Source organism: Rhinichthys klamathensis, unplaced genomic scaffold (genome assembly GCF_029890125.1).
Source record: "Rhinichthys klamathensis goyatoka isolate OS25496 unplaced genomic scaffold, OSU_Roscu_1.1 h1tg000254l_1, whole genome shotgun sequence".
In the NCBI taxonomy this organism is placed as follows: domain Eukaryota; kingdom Metazoa; phylum Chordata; class Actinopteri; order Cypriniformes; family Leuciscidae; genus Rhinichthys; species Rhinichthys klamathensis.
The window spans coordinates 2,539,334-2,563,487 of record NW_026606776.1 but is presented as its reverse complement, the minus strand read 5'-3'; the positions used below and the strand labels follow the sequence as shown (position 1 = coordinate 2,563,487).

General features: G+C 41.5%; 1 protein-coding gene across 1 annotated transcript; it reads left to right on the top strand.

Moving 5' to 3' along the window:
* The first annotated feature begins 3,983 nt into the window (after positions 1-3,983).
* LOC130101313 (sterol 26-hydroxylase, mitochondrial) lies at positions 3,984-23,973 on the top strand. The gene is made up of 9 exons (XM_056266985.1): positions 3,984-4,297; positions 6,891-7,081; positions 7,551-7,750; positions 7,847-8,044; positions 9,974-10,137; positions 12,201-12,367; positions 21,992-22,073; positions 22,172-22,378; positions 23,367-23,973. Exons 1-9 carry the CDS (start codon positions 4,055-4,057, stop codon positions 23,481-23,483), a joined length of 1,569 nt encoding a protein of 522 aa, XP_056122960.1. The 5' UTR covers positions 3,984-4,054; the 3' UTR covers positions 23,484-23,973.
* Positions 23,974-24,154: the final 181 nt, after the last annotated feature.

Below are 24,154 nucleotides of genomic sequence, written 5' to 3'. Positions count from 1 at the left end.
AGTTATTGGTAAGACTGTGTTTAAAGTCATTAAACTCATATGAAACCAACAAAAAGTAAATTTTTAAGAATCATGGGAGGCTATTATTTGCCATTGACCCATGTGTCCACGGATCATTGTTAGTTTTAAAACAATGGACCAATGAAAACCCATTCTGGTCGAATGGGATCTGTTGTGTTGTTTTAACACAAGAACGTGTCCTGTATGAACGCCAGGGCCAAAAGATTGTGATAACAGAGAAACTAGCTTTGCTGTCAGTAGGTACAGTAGGTACAGCTATAGTAACGGGACTCAGATGGTATGATTACACTCCAAGCAAACGTTTACAGTTTTGTTTTCTGTTGGTGACTAAGAGAGTCTACCTCCATTGTGTTGAGTTAATTTGGAATGATTTCATGCGGCTGTTCCAGATCGTGATATCTGGGAACGAAAAACATGGAAGACCCGCTCACACAATAGACCAGCTGTATTAGCAGTTCTCGATCCGAGTCCAAACTTGGCCTACAGCCATTTAAAAAAGGGGCAGGCCCACTTTGTAAGCCCCGTGCAGCTTTATTTTGGTTTTTCTTTTATGATGCCATGTGTTGCCAACCTTGGGTTGCTGTGGCAGTATTTGAAGGAATTTCTCCGCACCCAGTATAATGAGCTAAATTTCTGCTCTGTATAGGTTTAAAGTGCCAGTTCGTAGAACTAAATCCACATTTATTTTCATTTAAGCAGCGAAAGCATTACTATTTCAGATGGTGTACAGACATACTACAAGAAAAGTAGGCAGTGTTTGTTTGTAATGTATGTACTGTTAATTTTCTTTTGATGCTGAAATGTTTGCACATTTTGAGACCATGATTTTTACACTGATTTTAATACTTTTGCCAGTGTTCGTCAGTCATTTTGCGTTTGTTTTTGAGCGATCTTGTGTGAGTCTGAATGCTTGTTTTCTGTTCCAGAGAATCTGAGAAAACGGTTGCCCTGGTTACCAGCTTTGTTGGCTAAGTTGGTCACTCCCTGAGGCTCACGTTTGGCACTTGTCTGTGGTAAATTCATTGCCACCGCTATGCTCTTATCCTTGTGAAATGAACACACACACACACACACACGATGGCTGGTTCTTTTATGAATTCAGATTTAAATAATGAGAGCCCAATGTCTAAATGCTGACCAGTGCCAAAGAAACTGATTTAGACCAACATGACTGGTACCCTGGTTAGAGGATGGTTTAATGCAAATCGGGAATCTTCCTACTGGAATGTAATGTCAGATTTTGTTTCCACCACTAGGTGGCATCATATAACTATTTGCCTGTATATAAAATGTTGGATTTTTTTAATTTTTTTTTATATCTCTCGACTTAACAATAGAGTCCCGTAGCTGCAGAATGCATTCTGTTTAATTTATGATAATAAGTGATTACGGGAAGTTCTCCGTCAACTCAAACACGCCACTGCTGCCACTCCAGGGTCATGAATGCACTTTGTATTTGTTTGTGTGGGTGTTATATTGTCTGAGTGTGTCTGTATGTGTTTGTCTGTGTTTCAAAGAGACTCCTTTTCTGTGTGCCGATTGAGTGAGATTATTGCCAGCACACTCAATGCCTTGCGCCTTGTACAACTGATGACAGAAAAGTTATTTAAAAAAAAAAAAGGAAATACAAAAGAAGATAAGAACTCTGAAATGTACGTTTTTGTAGACAGTACACTTATCTGGTACAGAACTTGTATCTGTTGTTTGTTCTCTTTGTCTATTGTATGAGAAAAGCCATGTTTATAATTCAATTTGGTTTGTGACCAATAAGCCTGTTTATATCAAATCTGTATATCAGTGGTACGCATATTTTTTTTATATATATATTTTTATTTTCTCTCTTTTTTTTTACTCAAATTCTACGCATGATTGGCATCTCTGTGGTCTGCTGATGGCAGCACTGATCGGGCTATTTGCAGGATGACATTATGAGATTGTCTATGACGGCTGGCACTTTGTAAAGTGTTGCTAATGATGATGAAAATAAATAATAAAAGATATTTATTTCACATTTCATGGTGCTCTATTGATGTTGGTATTAAGATTATGCAGTGCGCTGTGTCTCAATACAATTATCAATTACGTTTAGATCTCAATGAAGGCCTAAAATTATCAGGGAAAAGGACGGAAAAAGTCTTGGAAATTTGGTGCATGTTTCAGCTGTGAAATATTTTTACAGCTAGAAATTGCTCTTTGTGAGTGCAATATCTATAAATTATATTTTAACATCCTTATCTCATTTAAAAAATATATGTAATTAACATGTATACAGTATGTGTGTGTGTGTGTGTATACACTACTGTTCAAAAGTTAAAGTGAAAGCCTATATTTTAAATGTTTTTGAAAAGTCTCATGCTCACACAGGCTGCATTTATTTGATCAAAGATGCAGTAAAAACAGTAACATTGTCAAATATTATTACAATTTAAAATAACTATTTTCTGTATTAATATATTTTAAGATGTAATTATTTTCCTGTGATGCAAAGCTGAATTTCCAGCATCATTACTCTCAGATGTCAGATTACAGTCACATGATCCTTCAGAAATCATTATAATATGAATAGCTGCTGAAGATAGCCTACTACTATTTTTTTGTGGAAGCCTTGATGCATTCTTTCAGGATTCTTTGATGAATAGAAAGTTTGTTTGAAATATAGGCTATATATATATATAGTAACACTATAAATGTCTTTCCTCTCATTTTTGACCACATTTATAGGTCATTGATTAAATAAAAGTGTTAATTTTTTTTAAAACTAACTAGTTAAACGGCTAAAACACTAGCACTCAAAAGTATAATATACCTTCAAACAGTTACGCCTCCAGGTTTTTCATTGTAAACTCTGTTTGTGATCTAGTTGACATCTTACAGTAAAAGACTAGAGGCAAACAAATGTCACCAAAGGGGCAGAGATTCAGTCATTCATTCAAGGTCCACTCAACTGTCACTAAGCTGTCACTCAGGTAAGAAAGATTTCCTTTTGTTTCTCCTACATGGATTATTCAACCTACATTATACATTAAGAAAACATACCTGGTGACCAACTACAATTTATTGGGGACATCTGGATGTGTGTTGAGCTGTGTTACGACTATTATTGGTGAAACGATGTCAAGTTTAGGATTAGCGAATGAAGAAGAGATTCTCTCTGGTGCATTGTTCACGTAATTTGATTGTTTGATCCAGCCACTTTTTATTTTACCTACCTTTGTCTTCTGCATTCTCCTTACCCTTGTCTCCTGTTCTTCCCTCAGACTCATCCCCCAGAAACAGTCCCACGGACCCAGGCCCAAACCCCATCTCTGCAATAATAATTAATAAAGGCTGGTTTAAATTACTTCTTCCTGCCTTTATGTATTAATGCTCATGGTTAGCCTACATGGGTTCCATTCAGACCTTAACATTAAGTCTTTTACTGTTATGTCAACAAGTTTCAACAAGACATTTTCACCCGCTATACCCAATGTTTAGATCTGTCGTGGCATTTATGCAAATTAGCACGTATACGTAATTGGATTATGCACGTTTGCCCATGTTAACAAACAATTAAAAAAAAACTTGTAGGCCTATTACATTTTCTGTTTGTCTTGATGTTAGTACTAAACTCAGTAATTTTCATGGTGATATCTAAAGGTTAAAAACTTAACCCTGCCTATTCACGTGAGAAAAGGAAATAATAGGCGTTGGAATTGGCTATATTTGGGTCTTTTTCGAAACTTTCCCCTAATTGAATTCTTCGGGGCTTTTTTTTTTTACCCCCTCGGGACATATTGAGGATACAAAGAGTTTGATTCTGTTGCAATTTGTTCTAGGTTGACCCCCATTTTGGCTTAAAATGACTGGACTATACCTCGATGGCCCGCCTATGATGTCCAAATGGCCCGTTGTCTCAAGATGATGAGGTATACATACGGCTCACTAGGTTTAGAGCCATAGCTGAAAACAAATCCCGCCCAATATTTTGACATGAACTATGTGCTGGTATGCGTTCGACCAGATTCAGAGATCGCTTTAGCGACACACGCCAAACATGTTGTCTTCCGCGCTAGTGAAAGCTGAACGTATCGCAACTCCTGTTGGTAGAAAATATGCGCCATTTCAGGAATTGATCGCACGAACCCTTAAGTCTCAAACAGGGGATGTAGACTTGCAGAGCGCAACAGCTGTGACGGGAAAATACAAAACCATCGATGATCTTCCGGGACCCAGTCTGGCCACAACCGCATACTGGCTCTTCGTTAAAGGATACGCTGATAAAAGTCATGCAATGCAGGTAAAACACCCTTTTTTGGGCAACATTTGTAGGCTATGCATTTGTTTTGAATTTGCAAGTAAACAGCTGCTAAATGTAAACAGATGTTTCTTTGGGGGGTGTTTTTAAGATGTAAACAGTTATTTATAGATCAAATGTTCATTCAGTTATGAATATAGGCTATATTAAACTAGCCTATTAAAGCAAAATTTTGAGACATTGATAACCATTTGTGCATGTAACTAATGATTCAAGGATTAACGTTACATTTTTATCAAGTCTTTAACAAATGGCAATCCTAAAATTGTCACTAATGAAACAGTCATAATCGAAACATGTCATCATTGTTTTGGTAGTGACAAAAGGGAACACATAATCATTTATTTGAGGGAAATAAACTAAATTTGAGTACAGTTATGTAAATCATTAGTATCTTAGTATGTTTTAGTATGCGAGTTCAAATTATGTAATGAGATGTGGTCGCTACCAAAACATTACTGTCACTAGCGAAAATGTGAATAATAGGTCAGTATAAGTCTCCTTATTAAATTATTTATTATTGTGTTTCGGTAGTGACAAATTTGGGGAGAGGAAAAATATTCCAAAACTTTCTGAAAATACAATATGATAATTAACTGCACAATTACTATTACCTTGGAAATTATACAATTTGCATACATACAAAATTTGTGAAAAAAGATTCAAGACGTTTCCAACTCTGACTTTGAACCAATTCTGTAGAATGGCTTTTGATTTTGGAGACTCTGGAAATCCTGTCTGATACTGACAGCTGATATCCGTGGAACAAAAAGATATTATGAAAAAGCCATTTTAACATGTATTTCTTAAAACAAACTAATAGACCCATCTAAATGTGTTACTAGCAGGCTCTTTATATTTTGCCACTAGTAAGTAATCTAAAAGTGATTAGTTACTTTTCCAGTTTCACGAGATACTAGTAATTATTTAGACAGTCCTTGTATTTAATAATTTCATGGGCTTCTGTGCTTTAGATATCACCTATTACCATTGCTGGGTAGTAACTGATTATGTAATCAGGATTACATAATCAAATTCCAAAAATAAGTGCTTGTAATAAGATTATATTACATTTTAAAATAGGCTACTCATAATCAGACTACAGTGACTTTTTTATTAATTACACAATTACTTCTTATTCACCAAATGCCAGAATTCATTGATTCTCTCTAATTCTTCATTTTTTTTATCTTTTAAATTTTTGTTTCTAAAAAAAAGTCTAAACTATTTGAATAGTTACTGGTAGGTATAAAGGCACAAATAAAAGTACTTTAATTCAGTAGTGCCTAATATTTAATTTGTGTCTTGTAACAAAGAAATAAGTACCAGTATAGTCTGAATTGCTTGCTAGGAATTTAAAAGGTAGTAGTAACATAAAATTAATAGTTAGTTTTAAGGAAAAAAGGTTAAAACAGCTTGCCATAAAGATACATTTTTATAGGTCAGATGTTGTATTCAGGCTTGTATTCCAAAGGTTGACTTAAGCTCTGGATTACCATGGTGTCAAACTACAGAGCACTCAAAGTTTCTTTAACGGTTGTTTTTTGAATGCCATTGCACGGATAGAATGTTCCCACTTCCAGATACAAATCCCTGTAACAGAGTTTCTGTGAAATGTCACTTATCTCTGTGTGTCAGCCAGCAAAAAGAATATGAGTGCGACCCACGGGATTTGGCCAATCAGAAAACTGTTCTGTCAAAACATTGCTATCTGTGTGGCGCTCAATGTGTCAACTTGTGGTTTAATTAATGGTGTGAGTTCAGGGCAAATATACCTGTTTGTAATTTCAACATTCCCTTACATTTGGATGGTACTTGAAATCTTAGTAAAGACGATCAACAACTGGATATTGGATGAAAAAAAAATAGGAGGAGCAGAAATTACATCCATATTAGTGACGCATATAAAAGAAAAAAAGGACAGAAAAGACATTATTGTGGTAACAATACAATGTTGCAAAATAATGTTAGCTATTACAGTAATAACCCTCGTGCCATTCTAAAGCCATAAGCCTGTTTAATATTCAAACATGAGCAGTTTCTGTTTATTACATTGAAAGTACGGGTAATAAAAACTTTGTGAAAGATCCAAAAGGCCATAAAGGCGTCTTAAATTGAATCCACATTATTTGAGTGGTTTTGTCCAAGTCCCGTGAAGAGATATAATCGATTTAAATGAAGATGATCTAATTTATCACTTTTATTTACATCTAAACAATGATTGACACGCATACAAACACTCTTAAAAATAAAGATTCCAAATGGATGTTTTCACAGCGATGCCATAAAAGAAACCTTTTTGGTTCCCCAAAGAATATTATTATTTAGTCTTAAAACAAGCATTAAAAGTCATTTTAAGTCATCTTGAAGCCCCCTTGGGCATTTGCTGAGTTGGGAACCACTGCATTAAATGAAAATGGCTATTTTAACATTTTACAGAATGACACACCTCATACAGTATTTAACCTTAGATTACTTCAGGGGGATTGTCCCTCTATTATTTATAGCTAAATGTGTATGATAAACAATTGCTGATATACACACACAATGATCCCCCCCCACATCTATTATGCAGGTGGAGCACAAGCGCCTGTATGGTCCAATCTGGCGCTCACGCTTTGGGCCGTTTGATGTGGTAAATGTGGCGACGGCAGAACTGCTTGCACAGGTGATCCGACAGGAGGGACGACACCCAGTGCGTACTGATCTGCCTCACTGGAAAGAATACAGAGACATGAGAGGACAAGCATATGGAATTCATGTAGAGTAAGCTCTTCTCCCCTTCACCCATTGTCTTTCTCTATACTTTCCTTCATGGAACACAAAAGGAGAATGGAGCTTAAAAATATATCCAAAAACACCATGAAAGTGTGATAAAAGTGGTCCATTAGCGATACAATACCTCTGTGTGCCAAAAAGTACAAAAAAATATTATTCACTGATGAGACCTGAATCAGTTCTAGTCATGAACACATCATTCAGTAGTGTTGTGAACAGCATCAGATGATTCATTGAAAATATTATTTCTGTCATGACTCTCATAAACTGTGGATCTCAATAATAACAAAATAAATGTTGGTTTGTTCCTTGCACAAAGCTCTCTTTTGACTTAAGAAGATTTTTGTCATTTTGGAGTTTGACAGCAAAAGTTAAATTTTTGGGGTGAACTACACTACCGTTCAAAAGTTTGGGGTGAGTAAAGGGCTTTTTAAAACATTTTTTGTGTGTGTTTCAGCACAGGCCCTGAGTGGTATCGTATTCGTAGTGCCCTGAACCCTAAGATGCTTAAACTGAAGGAAGTAACGGCATACGCACCCATCATTCACGAGGTTGTGTCTGATCTCCTACAGCGCGTGGAACTCCTGCGTCTGCGCAGTCAAGACCAGGCCACCGTCACTGACCTCGCCTCTGAGCTCTACAAATTTGGCTTTGAGGGTTTGTATGGATGTAGATGGCTTACAATATCCTGGAGCTGTTTACAGTGACATGTGAGCAAACAGCAGCATAGTGATTGTCTTTTTCACTATTCAGGAATCTCCTCTATCCTGTTCGAAACAAGGCTGGGCTGTTTACAGGAGGAAATTCCCACAGAAACTCTGCGGTTTATATCTGCCGTTAATGACATGTTGGCACTCTCGGAGACGGTTCTTTTTTTCCCTCGCTGGACCCGTCACATCTTCCCGTTCTGGAAACGGTTTGTCCAGGCTTGGGATGACTTGTATGACGTAGGTATGCTAAAGTTCAATGTCTGCATTTGGGATGCACAATATACAGTGGATATGAAAAGTCTACACACACCTGTTCAAACTGCTGTATTTTTATGTAAAAGTTGATAAATCACATCAGAACTTTTGCAAAAAATCACAAACTTTGTAATGCTACTGAAAAAACTTGGAAAAAGTTCTTATATATACTTGCAAAAGTTCTGATAATTTATCTTTGTTAAATTTTTTTGTTTTATTTTACATCAAAATTTGTGTTTATGTAATATATGTGTGTGTATATTTATATATATATTACAGTTGTAATCAAAATGATTAAACCCCCATTGCAAATCAGGTTTATTGGCAAAATTTACAGACTTTCAGCTGTTTGCAATGAACAAATCAAACCAAAGTAATTGAAAGAGCTCAACACAACACATTTTCAAGTGGTTTCCACAAATTCAACCGAAAATTCAACTTTTAATGACTTCTGCAGTCTCAAAATGATTCAACCCCCTGAATAGAATCTTTCACAACAGCACAAATCTGCAGAACAGGTATTGTCTCAAGCAAGCACTATTGCTGCAACTAATCAAGGTCTTCATTAGTTGCACCAGGTGTGCTTGAGCTAGAACACATGGTACACAATGGTCCAAAAAGTTAAGAGAAGATATCATCGCCCTTCATAAACAAGGAACAGGACTAAAAAAAATTAGCAAAGTCACTAAATGTCCCTAGAGACACAGTTGGAAATAGTTTGCAAGTTCAAAGTTAAAGGAAGAGTGGTTACACTACCTGGACGGGGTGGAAAAATGAAGCTATCAACGGCTAAAACCAGATTTCTGAGAAGACGGGTTAAGAAAAATCCTCGAGTGACTGCAAAAGTTCTGCAGAAAGACTTGGTGGCAACAGGCACTGAGGTTTCAGCTCCACAGTAAGGAACAGACTTAACGCATACCAGAAATCCGATACGTACACCACTACTGACCCCAAAAGCACAAGAAAAGTTGGTTCCAATTTGCACAAAATCATATAAATAAGACGCAGAAGTTTTGGAATTTTGTTCTGTGGAGCGATGAAACAAAACTGGAGCTTTTCGGCCCTATGGATCAGCGGTATCTCTGGAGGAAGAAGAATGAAGCATATGCTGAAAAGCGCACACTGCCTACAGTTGAGCACGGTGGGGCTCGGTGATGCTCTGGGCATCATTGGACCTTCCAACAGGACAATGATCTCAAGAATACCTCAAATTCCACCAAGGCTTGTTTGCTGAAGAAGTTCTGGAAGGTTCTACAGTGGCCATCAGTCACCTGACTTGAACCCCAAAGAAAATCTCTGGTGGAATTTGAAGAAGGTGGTTGCAGCACGCAAACCCAAGAGTATTACTGAACTGGAGGCCATTGTTCATGAGGAATTCCTCGGAAACGCTGCCAGAAGCTGGTGTATACATCTTGTTTGCAGCAGGTCATTACAGCAAAAGTGTGTTCTACTAAGTAGATGCTTGCCATCATGGGGATGGACATTTTGAGACTGCAGAAGTCATTAAAAAATGCATTTTCAGTTGAATTTGTGGAAACCACTTGAAACATTTGTTGTGTTGAGCTATTTCAATAACTTTTGTTTGATTTTGTTCATTGCAAACAGCTGAAAGTCTGTACATTTTTGGCAATAAAGCTGATTTGCAATGGGGGTTGAATCATTTTAATTACAACTGTATGTATGTGTGTATAGATATATATACACATACATATTATATAAATACAAACTTATTTTAGAATGGATTAATCATGTGATATATATATATATATATAATTATTATTACACATGTCGGTGCACCTGTAGTCTCTGTCTGACATATATCTGATATGGTGGAGTTGCTGGACATAAATAATATTTTGAAACAACAGCGTAACTGATTGCCCTTTCTGTCTGTGTCTGTTGTACTTTTGTCCAGCCCGACATCTGATTGATAAAAAGGTGAAGCAGATACATGATCAGGTTGAGCGTGGAGAGGAAGTGGAGGGCATGTATCTCACCTACCTGTTGTCCAGCGATAAACTCAGCTTAGGAGAGGTGTACATCAGCCTCACTGAACTTCTGCTGGGAGGCGTCGACACAGTAAGAATATGTTTATTTGGAACCAGTCAGACAGGAAGTAGATTAAACAATATGATCTGCTAATAGTCAAAAGGTTTTTTCAGAAGAGGATTTATTATTCAGAAGTTAATTATGTTTCAGAAACAATGTCCTGCACCTCTGGTTCAGTTGTTGTGATAAGGGAGTGTTTTCTATCTACCTGTCGAAAACAAGAGAGATATTAAGTTCCTGTGAAAATAAGAAACGAGACAAACTTATATGAAACTATTTATTAACCATACCAGAATTTTAATATTGGTGCATCCCTAGGTGATACTTCCCTTGTGAAAAAGTACACTTTAGCATACTTTTTAAGAGTGCTTATTACAGAAATAATTTTCATTAAATTAAATTAAAATGTATTATAGTTTAAAATTGTATGCAATAGCTGAACTTTACAGTGTTTTTTTTTTACTCCATTAAGTAGGACATAAGTACATCTTTATGTCATTTTTTTCACAATTATTTCTGTTGTCTTTGAAATGGTTAAAGTGCTGAATGCACCGACAAGCATTTATGGTAAACTTAAATATATTTGGTTACACTTTATTTTAAGGTGATGTAGTTACATTGTACTTACTCAAATAAGTACTGAGTAATTTCAATTAACTAACTAGTATACAGTTACGGTTAGTGTTTGGTTTAAGGTTAGTATAATTTACTGTTATTTCCATAGTGAGTACATGTAGTAACGCATAATAATTTAGTACATTTAAAATGTTAACTGATGTAAAATCAAATGAAGCATACAGTTAAAATGATAATAATGTACTTAACATGTTTTAGTATGTTAGTCAACAAATCAAAACAAGTGTACTTTTTTTTTAAAGTCTGACAAAAGACTGTCAAAACATAATGATTTAAAATGTACTTTAAAGCAAAGCTTATAATTGACATTATTACAAAGTGCACTTTTTAAACCTGTACTTAAGCATGTTGAGAAACATAGTCATGAAAGTGAAACCTCTTCAAGACCCTTAAGTGGCCTTGTATTTAATTAAAACTATATTGTCTGTAAGTACAGTTCTTAAAAATATACTGTTAAGATTTGAAGTACACTAAAAGTGTACAATAAGGTGGTTTGTCTGAGTTCTAGTCATTCTTAAGTAAGCCCTGAATGATTAGGGTCCTCCAGATTAGTGGTGTTCACGCATTTTTGTGATCCATCTTTGTAGTTTTAATCAGTTGGGGTCAAGGTGAGTTCACACAGGTGTCCTTGCTGAGTAACCCCAGGTCTACACATTAATCCCATTAACTATGAACTTACAACAAGAACGTGTTGACTATCCTGCCCATCCCTAACTGATACAATAATGACCTTTAACATGCTGTACTATGTTCCTAATCTCTGTGTAAATGTCTGTCAAGGTCTGTCAAGGCTACCGTTTATCGGATTTCCAGAGCTATCTGCTAAATTGTGTCCCACTTTTAACGACAGACAGGGTTGATAACCTGTTAATTAGCATTCTTTGCTGATGTCTTGACCTGTTTTATCGACACATAGCTGAGGATTTAGGGTTTATTTACACGACAGCGATGTACTAAAAAGTTTTTCCTTTGCGTTTTTCACGTACAGACGACCTTGTTGTTAAAATGATCCCCGTTCAAAAAGGATTAAAATGCTGTATTATTCATGCCAGGCCAGTAGTTGGCGATGTCACTTTGTAAAGAAACACTACGTGCCTAAAGACGGAACTCGTGAGACACATTTGCACGATGTCACCGTTTTCACAAATTTGCGTTTTTGTAGTTTACACGTAGACGATAACGGTATCATTTTCAAAAACTTGCACAATCTTTCAAAAGTTTGCGTTTTCAGGCCCCAAAAACGCCGTTGTCGTGTAAATGAACGACGAAAATGCATAAAGTTTTTCGTTTTTTAAAAGAAAGCTCCCCTTAAACAGAGCACTCTAGCCCCGCCCCCTCACCCTCTGGACATAATTAACTTAGCCAATCAGGTGTCTCTATCATAACATCAGCTGAGATCGATGAATGCATTATTTGATAAGATAGTCAATCTTTCTTTTTTTCTTTGTCCTTGACAGACGTCTAACACACTATCATGGACCTTGTACCACCTTGCACGTGATGCAGAGGCACAGAACCGCCTCTATAACGAGATCGCATCTGTTTGTCCTAATAAAGAGCAGCCGAACGCCGAACACCTGACCAGGATGCCCTACATGAAGGCTGTCATCAAAGAAACTCTCAGGTAGGGGATATGCGCAATAGTCCAGCCCCAAACACCTTTTGTGGGGAAAACAGCACTAATTTATTGTTCAAGCATCTTGAAAGTGGGTGAAAGAGACCAGATGTTTTCTACATTATGCAGGAGTGGCCAAACATTACTCAGTTTATGCTGAGCACAATAACCTTTGCACAGCCCTTATTTAAACAGTCCAACTCACATCAATAATCTCCTCCACTGTGATTAAACACAGAGACTTCTTCTGGAGAAACAATGAACTCGATACTCTAGTTCATTGGAAATGAGTGTGGGTTAGCTTTAGTTAACTCTTTCCCCGCCGTTCACGGAAATTTCTGTCAATTGTAAGACGATGCTTCTTAAAGGTTATGAAGATTATTGAAGCTATGTGGGCGCTCGTTTTTTTGTCATTTGGCCAAAATCTCACATTATAATGAAGCGCTAAGCAAAGGTTATCTTTGCTGTGACTCGACGACAAATGCAAGACGCTCTTCACCACTCCTCAAATACTTTTATATATAAAGTAAAGTGTTTCTTAAGTAAAGAAAATGCTGAACTTATTCAAAGGAACAGTTCTTTATTTACCCTGGCCTTGCATCGTAAATAAGCAGAGATGCTCCAAACAGCTTGTGGCACTTCATTCACGATAGAGATGGGGCGGAGTTATGAGGTTTGACGGACAGTTTGAGGAGCCAATGGAGTTATGAGATTTGGTCACAAGCTCTTTTTAATACTTCTCATTGGTTAAATATTTGCAAAAACCACAGACAGACGTAAAGAGTGACACTAGTAATGGTTTATGTTAATTTTACGATATTTTAAATTGCTATTACCCATCTTCTAAAAAATGACTGAATCTCCTGTTCAAAACACAGGCGAAGAAGAAGCAGAAACAAGGGATATCATATGTAAACTGATGCATTTGTAAAATAACACGATCATATAAATCAAAACTGCCTAACGTTGCTGAATGAAATGTCAACCCAGGACGAGCTATAGGACTCTGTGAAGCTTTGATGGACTCGATCTCTGTGTTTTGATCATCGTTCTGAATTCCATCCAGACAGTCTTTGACAAAACGTGTTTTTCTCAGCTTTTTGCTCAAAGTTGCTTTTTTTTTAACTCCCACATTCAAGTGTTGATAAAAAAGGAATGCATGAACCTAGAATAAAACGTTTTTTTGTTTGTTTTTGTTGGATAAGAGCAGAGGGCCTGTTCTTTCTGATATATTGCATGTTCAGATATTTATACAACAAGATATTCTGCGGGCCATGAAGCTTTTGTGAAAATGATTAAAGAAAAGCTGGCAGCTTTTTTCAAAAGCGCTGGCGGGTAAAGAGTTAACAGTCAGTCTCCTAAATGACAGCACTGAAAAACAGCCCTAAAACAGTTGGAAAGCAGAGATGGAATGAGAACTGTTTTTGCTGTGATACAGGGAACATTTATCTTGGAAAGATGCCTTCTAGAGATATTTCTAGAGGAATTCTGTTCTGGATTCGTTTTGGTTTGCAGCTGCAGTTGTAAGCTTAGTGTTGTAACAGCAGTCTGTCTTGTTAAAAATAGTGATATATGTTTTCACTGTACTTGAATCTATGATATAAATATAAAATATATATATCACACTATATAATTTTAAAGATAATGAATAAGATGTTGCAAAGAAAAAGCAGTGTTAACTAGTTCTGTGTTTTATTACCTTGGCATAAAATGACAAAGTATAACGTTATAGATTACATTACATTTAAAAAAAAAGAAAAAAAGAAATTCTAAAAATCTTTGTGTCACACTGTAGTGTAAATCCAAAGGGTGAAATCCAAAGAAAACCTTTATTTAAATTTACCAACTGAAATACAGGAAAACTAAACAGCTTAAACCGGACAAGGAGCTAACTGAAACTGAGAGCTTATATACACTGAAAACAAAGAAGCTAATTAACAAGACACACCTGAAAATAATACTCAAATCATTCAGAAACCATGGTGACAAACAGGCAGGGAACAGTTCCCTTTCGAGAGGTTCCTCTTATTGCGTAAGCTTACGCTATGGGGAAAACTCCTTTTCTCGAGAAATATTGAAGTCTTTATGTAAAACGCATTGCAGCTGCACAGCATACAGCAATGAGCGAGGCAGCTCGGTCATTGGCTGTGCTGCGGCAAACTTGCACGAACCAATGACGGGGCGACTCTGAACCCGCTTCCAATGAGCGTGCTTCGCGCCCACGCGCGTCAGAGCCCGCCAAGATGGGCGTGGCCAAGGGCTATATATTGGGCGCCCCGTCGTCTGAGTTCTTTAGATTTAATCTCCTTCAGCAAAGAACCTTCTCTTCGCTGGATCCTCCGGATTTGTTGGAGTCTTTTCGCCGCCGCCGTCGACAAGCCTACAGCAAGACTGCTTCGAGGACGCCGGCGCCTTCAGCCGCCTTCGATCGCCCTTCTGCTAAGCCATCCGGCGCGCATCATCTTCTAATATCCTTTCAAAAGCTATCAGTGTTCGCCCCCCGCGACACTTTCTAAAAGAGCAAATTTAACAAGGCGTTGTTTCAAATGCCTTCCTGCGCCTCGTGTCGAGGCCCTCTTCAGGACGGGGATCGTCACATCATTTGCGCCCGCTGCCTGGGACCGGACCACGCAGAGGCTGCCCTTACTCGAGGCGGATGTCCTGAGTGTGACGCCCTGGGCCTCACCGAGCTGCGCGCTCGCTTCGCCGTTTTCAACGCGAAAGAGCCCACCTCTTCCGTGCTGCCATCTCCTCTAGTCGAGCCGCGAAAGAAAAAACGCCGCTCACAGAGGCCGCCGGAGCACGCGGTTTGCAGTGATGTCACGCCGGGCCAATCCCCGCGTGCTTCACCGCCACCCGAAGACTCCCCGCCGCCAGTCCAGTTCACACAGGCGGACCAGCACCCCTCCAGCGGAGCGATGGGGCTCGTCTCGTTTGGCGCGTCAGGGGATGACGATGATAAGGATGACAGTTTTTCCTGTGATGCTGCATCCGACGACTGGCCGGGCTCGTCCTTCGACCCCGCGCCATCGACATTAGCGGGCACGAGCGCGGGCTCCAGCATGGACTCGGAGATCGTCCGCATTCTCTCTAAGGCCGTGGAAGACCTCGGGCTCGATTGGTCTTCCCCGGAAGAACCCGCCCGCAGCCGACTGGACGAGTGGTTCCTGCAGGGGCGCCGACAGGCCCCTCGACAAAGACCCTCCCCCTTCTTCCCGGAAGTTCACGACGAAGTCGTGGAAAGCCCCGCACTCCGCTCGCCTGAAGCCTTCTTTTTCTTTGTCGCTCTCCTCTGTGGACGGCGCGAAAGAAAGAGGCTATGAAGGGACTCCACCCCTCGAGGAGGCTGTGGCCAATCATCTGTGTCCACCCTCCAACGCTGGATGGAAAGCTAAAGCTTCTCATCCCTCGAAGCCTTGCCGGTCCACTTCAGCTCTCGCCGGTCGCGCATACGCCGCCGCCGGCCAAGCTGCATCAGCGCTTCACTCTATGGCTGTCCTCCAGGTGTTTCAAGCCAAACTTCTCCGCAGTATGGACGAGTCTGGACCCGATCCTGAGGCATTTAAGGACCTACGCAGCGCCACTGACATAGCGCTGCGAGCTACAAAAGCCACCGCCCAATCCATCGGCCGTGCTATGGCTAACCTGACTGTCCTTGAGCGCCATCTGTGGCTGACGCTAACAGAGATGAAGGATGCAGATAAGGGGTCATTTCTCGACGCGCCTATCTCCCAAAGCGGCCTGTTTGGACCAGCGGTGAAGGAGTTCGCCGAGCGCTTCACCGAAGCCCGTAAGGACTCACAGGCTATGCGTCACTTCCTGCCCAAGCGATCTAGCTCATCGCAGAGCCGCCAACGGCCGCCTCAGCAGCAGCGAGCTAAGACGGCGCCCCCCGTCTCTCAGCCCAAACCTGAAACGGATTTTCGCCGCCGCTCGCGCTCTGCCAACAGGAAACAACCGCCCGAGCGACGGGGACCTCGGCCCAAGATTGTGCTGAACCCAGAGCCTCGTAAGTCCTCCTAGCTACAGGGAGGAAAAGGGAGAGCGCGTGTCTCGCAAGAGCCGGACCGTTCTCTCCAAAACGTTTAAAGCATTACCCAGTCCCCTTACAGGCGGCTGGAAATGTCCATACAGCAGCCAATGTGCCAGCCACACAGCTCGCCCACCTGCAAACAAACGCCGTTTTTACGGCGACACACAGAAATCACATAAAGAGCTATTTTCTGCCTGTGTCATTAAAGGGTCACGTGTCCACACCACAAGTGCGCATTCCCACATATCAAAACTGTCAACGCAGTGCCAAATGTTTTCCCAGCTCAGGCTGGACGCCCCATAAATGTAGATTGTGTGCCAACTGTCACGTATGCACCACTACACACAAGCACTGTTCCCACAGTTATAAACACTTCCCCAGTAAAAGCGGGAAGTTGTATAAGAGAAGCGCGTGTGCCCGCTGTTATGCACGCACCCCAACTCACAAACACTGTTTATATGGCCAAAAACCTCCCGCCACGAGCGGGAAGTTTTATGAAAGTGGCGCGCGTGCCTACCACAGTCTATGCACCCCCACCCATAAGCACTATGCACACAGTGTTAAACATTTCCCCATCTCACTCTGTGAGCATTACAGCGAGCGTGCCTGTAATCTCACACGCACCCCTGCACTCGGCATTCAACAGAGCTGCTCAGCGCGCACCCGCGCCGCTGAGAGCTGTAAGCTCGGTATTAACACAGAACGATTTGCTGGCGGGAGCCATACGTCACTGCGACACGCCCCCGGCCAGCATTCAGCCCATATCTGTGCGAGCGAAAGCTTGGGAAAATATCCCCGACATGCCGAAATGGGTTTTGAACATAATAAAACACGGTTACTCGCTTCAATTCGCTCGCAGACCGCCCCGCTTCACAGCAGTGGTAGAGACGAAAGTGAGAAAAGATGTTTCACATGTTCTACGCACCGAGATGCTCAAACTGATAGAGAAAGGCGCTATAGAAACAGTCCCCCCCTCTATGAGCGAGGCAGGTTTTTACAGCCGCTATTTTCTCGTCCCGAAAAAGGATGGCGGTCTCCGCCCCATTCTAGATCTCAGACATCTGAACAAAGCTTTAATGATTCGCTCGTTCAGAATGTTAACAACCAAGCATATCCTCGCGCAAGTTCGCCCGGGGGATTGGTTTCTGTCAGTGGATCTGAAAGACGCTTACTTTCACATTCCAATAGCGCCTCGTCACAGGCCATTTCTGAGATTCGCTTTCGAGGGACAGTCATACCAGTACACAGTACTACCATTCGGCCTGTCACTGGCACCCTGTACATTTACGAAATGTATGGATGCAGCACTTTCCCCCCTGAGACAGCGGGGAGTGCGAATACTAAATTATCTCGACGATTGGCTAATCCTAGCACAATCAGAGAGCCAGTTAGTGACACACAGGTCTTGGATTATCAGTCACTCTAGAGTGCCTAGGTCTAAAAATCAATTTTGCAAAGAGCATGCTTTCCCCCAGCCAGAATATTTCTTTTCTGGGAATAGTGCTAGACTCAGTGCAGATGACTGCGCGCCTCTCATCAGAGCGCGCGCTCACTATCCGGCGCCTTGCAACATCGTTCAGAGCGGGTGCGCGCGCCCCCGTCAAGCGATTTCAGAGGATGCTCGGTCTCATAGCCTCAGCATCAGCTGTACTCCAGCTAGGATTGTTGCACATGCGTCCTCTCCAACACTGGCTCAAAAGCCGTGTCCCCACTCACGCGTGGCGCTGGGGCCACTTTTTAATCAGAGCAAATCACGGCTGCATAAAAGCCCTGACACCCTGGAAAGCTGTCGACTGGTATCAGTCCGGCGTGAGTTTGGGCGTGAACACAAGGAGAAAAATGATCACGACAGATGCCTCCAAAATAGGTTGGGGGGCCCTTTACAAGGGCAGGCCTGTCTCCGGTTTGTGGTCAAACCCGGAGAAGCGCCTACATATAAACTGTCTGGAATTGAAAGCGGTCGCTTTGGCTCTCAGAGCCCTGCTCCCGTACCTGAAGGACGAGCACGTCCTAGTCCGAACGGACAACATGACGGTAGTCTCGCATATAAACCGTCAGGGTGGACTCAGATCGAGCTCCCTGCACTCGATGGCCAGGGAGCTCCTCCTATGGTCCCAGCGCAACCTGCGCTCGCTGAGAGCAGCGCATGTGCCAGGTGTTCTGAACCAGGGAGCGGACATGCTGTCCAGAGACAAAGTTCTCCCAGGAGAATGGTCTCTCCACCCCCTGACGATTCAGTGGTTGTGGCAAACCTTTGGCAGAGCAGAGGTCGACCTCTTTGCCTCCAAGGAAAATGCGCACTGCCCTCTCTTCTTTTCAAAGAGCACAGACGCGCTCGCCCAAGTCTGGCCGAGCCGCCCGCTGTATGCCTTCCCTCCGGTCGCGATGCTACCTCAGGTCATCAGTCGGATCAGGGAGGAGAAATGTGCAGTACTCCTGGTAGCCCCACTCTGGAAGAACCAGACGTGGTTTCCAGAACTGATGCAGATGATGCAATCTGCCCCATGGCCGATTCCACTGAGGCTAGATCTCCTCAGGCAGGCCAACGGGATGATCCTCCATCCCCGCCCCGATCTGTGGGCCCTCCATGCGTGGCCCCTCAACGGATTCCCGGGAACCTCCCCAGTGGAGTGTTGAGAACCATCACTGAGGCGCGAGCGCCCTCTACGAGGCGCTTATATGCCCAGAAATGGAAGGTGTTCAGTGACTGGTGTAAATCCAGGAACCTGAATCCTGAGACATGCGAAGTACCGAGTGTGCTCGTTTTCTTACAAGAGCTGTTGGAGGCAGGCCGCACCCCCTCCACGCTCAAAGTACTGTATATGTGGCTGCCATAGCGGCATCACATGAACCGGTCGAAGGACGCACACTAGGGAAAAACTACCTAGTTGTTCGTTTCCTGAGGGGCGCCAGGAGGATAAATCCCCCACGCCCCCCCTCGGTGCCGATTTGGGACCTGGCCACGGTCCTGGACGCACTTAAGCGTGCCCCGTTCGAACCCCTCCGAACTGTGCACCTCCAACAGCTCTCGCTCAAAACTGCTCTCTTGCTGGCTCTCGCCTCGGTCAAGAGAGTGGGCGACCTGCACGCGCTGTCATCAAGCGCTACCTGCCTGGAGTTTGGACCTAACGACAGCAGGGTTGTCCTCAGGCCAAAACACGGGTATATTCCTAAGGTGCTCTCTACTCCTTTCAGAGCACAGGTGATATCTTTGGCCGCGCTATCGTCCCCAGCAGACGAAAGTGACGCTAATTTACTCTGCCCGGTCAGGGCACTCAGAGTATATTTGGAACGTTCTGCCCTGTTCAGACAGACAGAGCAGTTGTTCGTATGCTTTGGCGGCCGCACTAAAGGTCTGGCTGTGTCAAAGTAAAGAATATCGCGCTGGATAGTTGATGCTATAGCGCTGGCTTATGAAGCCAAGGGCCTTCAGTGCCCCTTGGGCATCAGAGCTCACTCTACGAGAGGCATGGCCTCCTCGTGGGCGTGGTCGAGTGGGATACCCATTCAAGATATTTGTGCGGCTGCAGGCTGGGCCTCACCGTCCACATTTATCAGGTTTTATAACCTACAAGTCCCCTCATTGCACTCTAACATACTGTCGGTCTAACTATGCATAGGCTAGGGTGTGTACATGCTGAGCATTGTCTCCTCCCTCATAGAATCACATCTTTGAAACTGATGTGGAGGATTTTTCATACATGACAGTACATAAAAATGTGCTTGTGTGTGTCTCTGGACGCCCATCGGGCCGTTCCACGTTGTCCTTTTATAAAGCCCGCCTTCGGCTGGCTCGTTGGATAATTACTTTGCTCAAAGGCTCAGGCACCGGCCTCCGGCTTAATAGAGCGAAGTCAGCACGCACGGCGTTTTACATGGCGTTCCCATAGCGTAAGCTTACGCAATAAGAGGAACCTCTCGAAAGGGAACGACTCGGTTACTAACGTAACCTCGGTTCCCTGAGAGGAGGGAACGAGTATTGCAACCTAAAGAACTCAGACGACGGGGCGCCCAATATATAGCCCTTGGCCACGCCCATCTTGGCGGGCTCTGACGCGCGTGGGCGCGAAGCACGCTCATTGGAAGCGGGTTCAGAGTCGCCCCGTCATTGGTTCGTGCAAGTTGCCGCAGCACAGCCAATGACCGAGCTGCCTCGCTCATTGCTGTATGCTGTGCAGCTGCAATGCGTTTTACATAAAGACTTCAATATTTCTCGAGAAAAGGAGTTTTCCCCATAGCGTAAGCTTACGCAATACTCGTTCCCTCCTCTCAGGGAACCGAGGTTACGTTAGTAACCGAGTCGATATGACACAACTCTGCATTAACATGCGATCACCGTGATCCGATCATTAGCCAATCAGGACATGGTGCGTTAACATTTGTTCACAATCTAACTTCTGTATCTGGATAACCGATCGGATTTCTGTTTTCTGCATAATATTTAAATTAGGTCTGTGGCACGACACCAGATTAAGAGTAAAGATGATACAAATTAAACAATGTAGGCTACCAATTGCTTTCACTCACTCACTTACTTTCCTGTGCAATCTCCAGTCTTAGATCAAATTTTTTTGAACGAAGGAATACTTCCAGAGTTGATGATACAAAAATAACTGGGTTGATCATGTTAAACAAGTCATATCATCATCTGGGTTTAGCGTGCAATGACTATATTGACAGAAATGGGAGATTGATAAACATGCTGAAACAATAAAAACATTCAACATTAAAACATTAAAAAATCCGATTATTCCTTTGGCAAAGCAGCGTGCAGCTCTTCATTAAGATCTCATGACTGACTGTGCAGGCGATCGCCTCGTTCGGATAATCTTGCACAATTAAAATGAAAAATGACACACATAGTATCATGCAAGTCTAAATAAACTGTTTTAAAGATTGACGTTTATTGTAAGGTTCAAATAAGTTTAATTTCTTGTCTAATCTGCGTCTGGCCATTCTTTTCTGACAGCCACGTGGGGAGACTGGGCGGGAATTTATATGACGTACACTGAATGCAGACACGATGGCTGGATAGCGTTTACATTACACTGAGATCCGATCACAATGCGTCCTCGACTACCTCCGAACCTGGACACGCTGTTCGGATAACATTCCGATCAGAAGCGCGTTTACACTTGTCTTTTCAATGTGTATGGGGTGTTGTGGACAACATCCGGATACAGGTCGCATGTTAATGCCAAGTGTAAACGCAGAACAGAACAGAAAAACAGATCAAAGACAAACTCAAAATGTGACACTTTGCCAGATTTACGATGTTAATAACTGTGGAACATCACTGTGTATGTGAAAATGGTTCATTAAAAATGCCAAATATTGGTCTATATATCGGTCGACCATCTGAGCTCAGCTGTGGGTTCCAGTCAAGTCCAGTTCTGTTGGTGCTGGCCTGTTTTTACATAAAAGTCCCTATTGTCTGCATCATGTGGTGGATTTACAATGCCGTCTGCCTTGAAATGTGTCACTAAATCTTTTCAGGCTGGACTGAAATGTTCAGCGATCTTGTTAAAAAAATAAACTTCACTTACAGGATGCTCAGTTACACATTTAATTTCTCACAATATGATGCATTTTAATCATAGAATGTATCCTGTTGTCCCTGGTAATGGACGTCTGGCTGTGGATTCGGAAGTAATTGTGGATAATTATTGGTTCCCTAAGAAGGTACACACACACAGCTCAAAATATTTAATCTCTCATTAAATTTCAACATAATAGCCTAATTCCAGTCTTTGTGTGTTTTCTCTCTATTTTCCTCACAGACACAGTTCCATCTCTGTCATTACGCCGTTAGTCACGATGAGAATAATTTCCCAGATCCGGAGCGTTTTGTTCCAGACCGCTGGTTGAGGGCCAGCCCGTCTCGCTCTCAGCACCACCCCTACAGTTCAGTTCCGTTCGGGGTTGGTGTGCGAGCCTGTGTGGGGAAGAGGGTAGCAGAGCTGGAGATGTACTTTGCTCTGAGTAGAGTGAGTATGATGCTTTCACACACATTAGTCAAAATATTCGGTTGGACCAAGAACACTTGCCTTTAAAGGGCTGGGTTGAAAATATCGATTAATCGATTTTAATCAATCTTCATTTTGATGAATTGATATTGATTCTTAACTCTTTTTTACTATTATACAGTAGATGGGAAGATGCAGAAACAAGCGATCTCATATGAAATCATATGTATATGTAAAATAACGTGACCATCAACATTAAACGGCATATCTCAAATGTTACTGAATGAAATGTCAACCCAGGCGAGCTGTAGGACTGAGTGAGCATAGAGGTGTTGATGGACTCGATCTACTCCATCTATGTTTTGATCATCATTCTGAATCCCATCTGACAAAAACGTGATTTTCTCAGATTTTTGCTCAAATTGTTGCTTTTTTATGAAACCTACCCACATTCAAGTGTTGATAAAAAAGCTAGAATAAAACTTGTTTTTTTGTTTAAAAGCATAGGTTCTGTTCTTTCATTTGATATATATATATGCATCAACCCATCCTTTTAAATTTAAGTTTGTAATTTACATTTTGGCACAATTGAGATTTGTCTCTAAAACTGATTTTAAGCATACACCTTTGGATTAAAAGGTTTTTAGGGGTTCTGTCAAAATGATTAATCACGATTAATCGCATCTAACATAAAAGTTTGTAAATATATATGTGTGTATACACGTGTGTTTGTGTGTAAATATATATATATCTATATATACAAAAACTAGGTGTAATTAATCAATTTGACAGCACTATTTTTTTTTTTTTAAATAAATTGTCACCTGTCCTGTCCAAACTTTTCACTTAATATCGAATTTGAAGTTGATGTTTAATCTTCAGTCACCTACATTTATATATACTACTATACTATACTATATATACATTTACATTTATATATTTATACTTCATTTAACTATCGCTATCCCCCTTTCTTATTAATTTAACCCTTGACCCTTTTGCCCCACAGCTGATGCAACATTATGAGGTCCGGACGGAGGAGGGGTCCCCATCGATACAGCCCAAAACCCGAACACTGCTCATTCCCTCCCAACCCATCAACCTACAGTTCATCCCTCGAGCCTGACACCAGCCATCTCCCGTCAATCTATTTTTCTAATCAAAATGAGGACTTCTAATTCAAATCATTTTGCCTTAAATGCCCGAGGGCCCCTACCCACAAACCTGTTTCTGTGAAATACCGTGTGAGGTCATCTAGGGTAGAAGGTGGAAGTGGGTCATCATTCCAAATAAATATCAACTGAGCTGAAATATCATAAGAGATATTTACAGCTGAGATGTTTGCATCGTCTGGGTGAGGTCGCACTGTTAAATAAGAATTTGCGAACAATCTAACAAGTCCAACGGAGCGCTATGTGCACTGACTCTCTGCTTTCCCTTCAAACTCTTAAAGAGCATCAGTAATTTTGCCAGAGGAGAGAGAGATGGAAACAAAGATCTTCTGTTCATGAACTGGTGCCTGGGGGCAATGATTCTGCAGGCCAGACTGAAAGCAAATCACAGAATTAACCAGAAATGCTAATTTATGTAAATAAATCTGTTGCCGAAACCACCCACATATTGACTTCTTTCTTTCTTTTTCGAAAATTATAACCATTTTTATCCTGTAGGCCTATATATCATTGTAATAGACCTGAAGTTATTATAGATAACTAAAACAAAAAATAAAACCAGAAAAAAAAAAAAGTCGTTACTTGAAATAAAACAAGATAACTGACAGAAAGAAACATGTATTTC

Coding starts and splice junctions, on each gene's coding strand:
- LOC130101313 (XM_056266985.1), top strand. CDS start 4,055: ATGTTGTCTTCCGCGCTAGTGAAAGCTGAACGTATCGCAACTCCTGTT. Junction 12,368..21,991: donor GTCATCAAAGAAACTCTCAG/GTAGGGGATATG, acceptor TTTTAATCATAG/AATGTATCCTGTTGTCCCTG. Junction 22,379..23,366: donor TGTACTTTGCTCTGAGTAGA/GTGAGTATGATG, acceptor TTTGCCCCACAG/CTGATGCAACATTATGAGGT.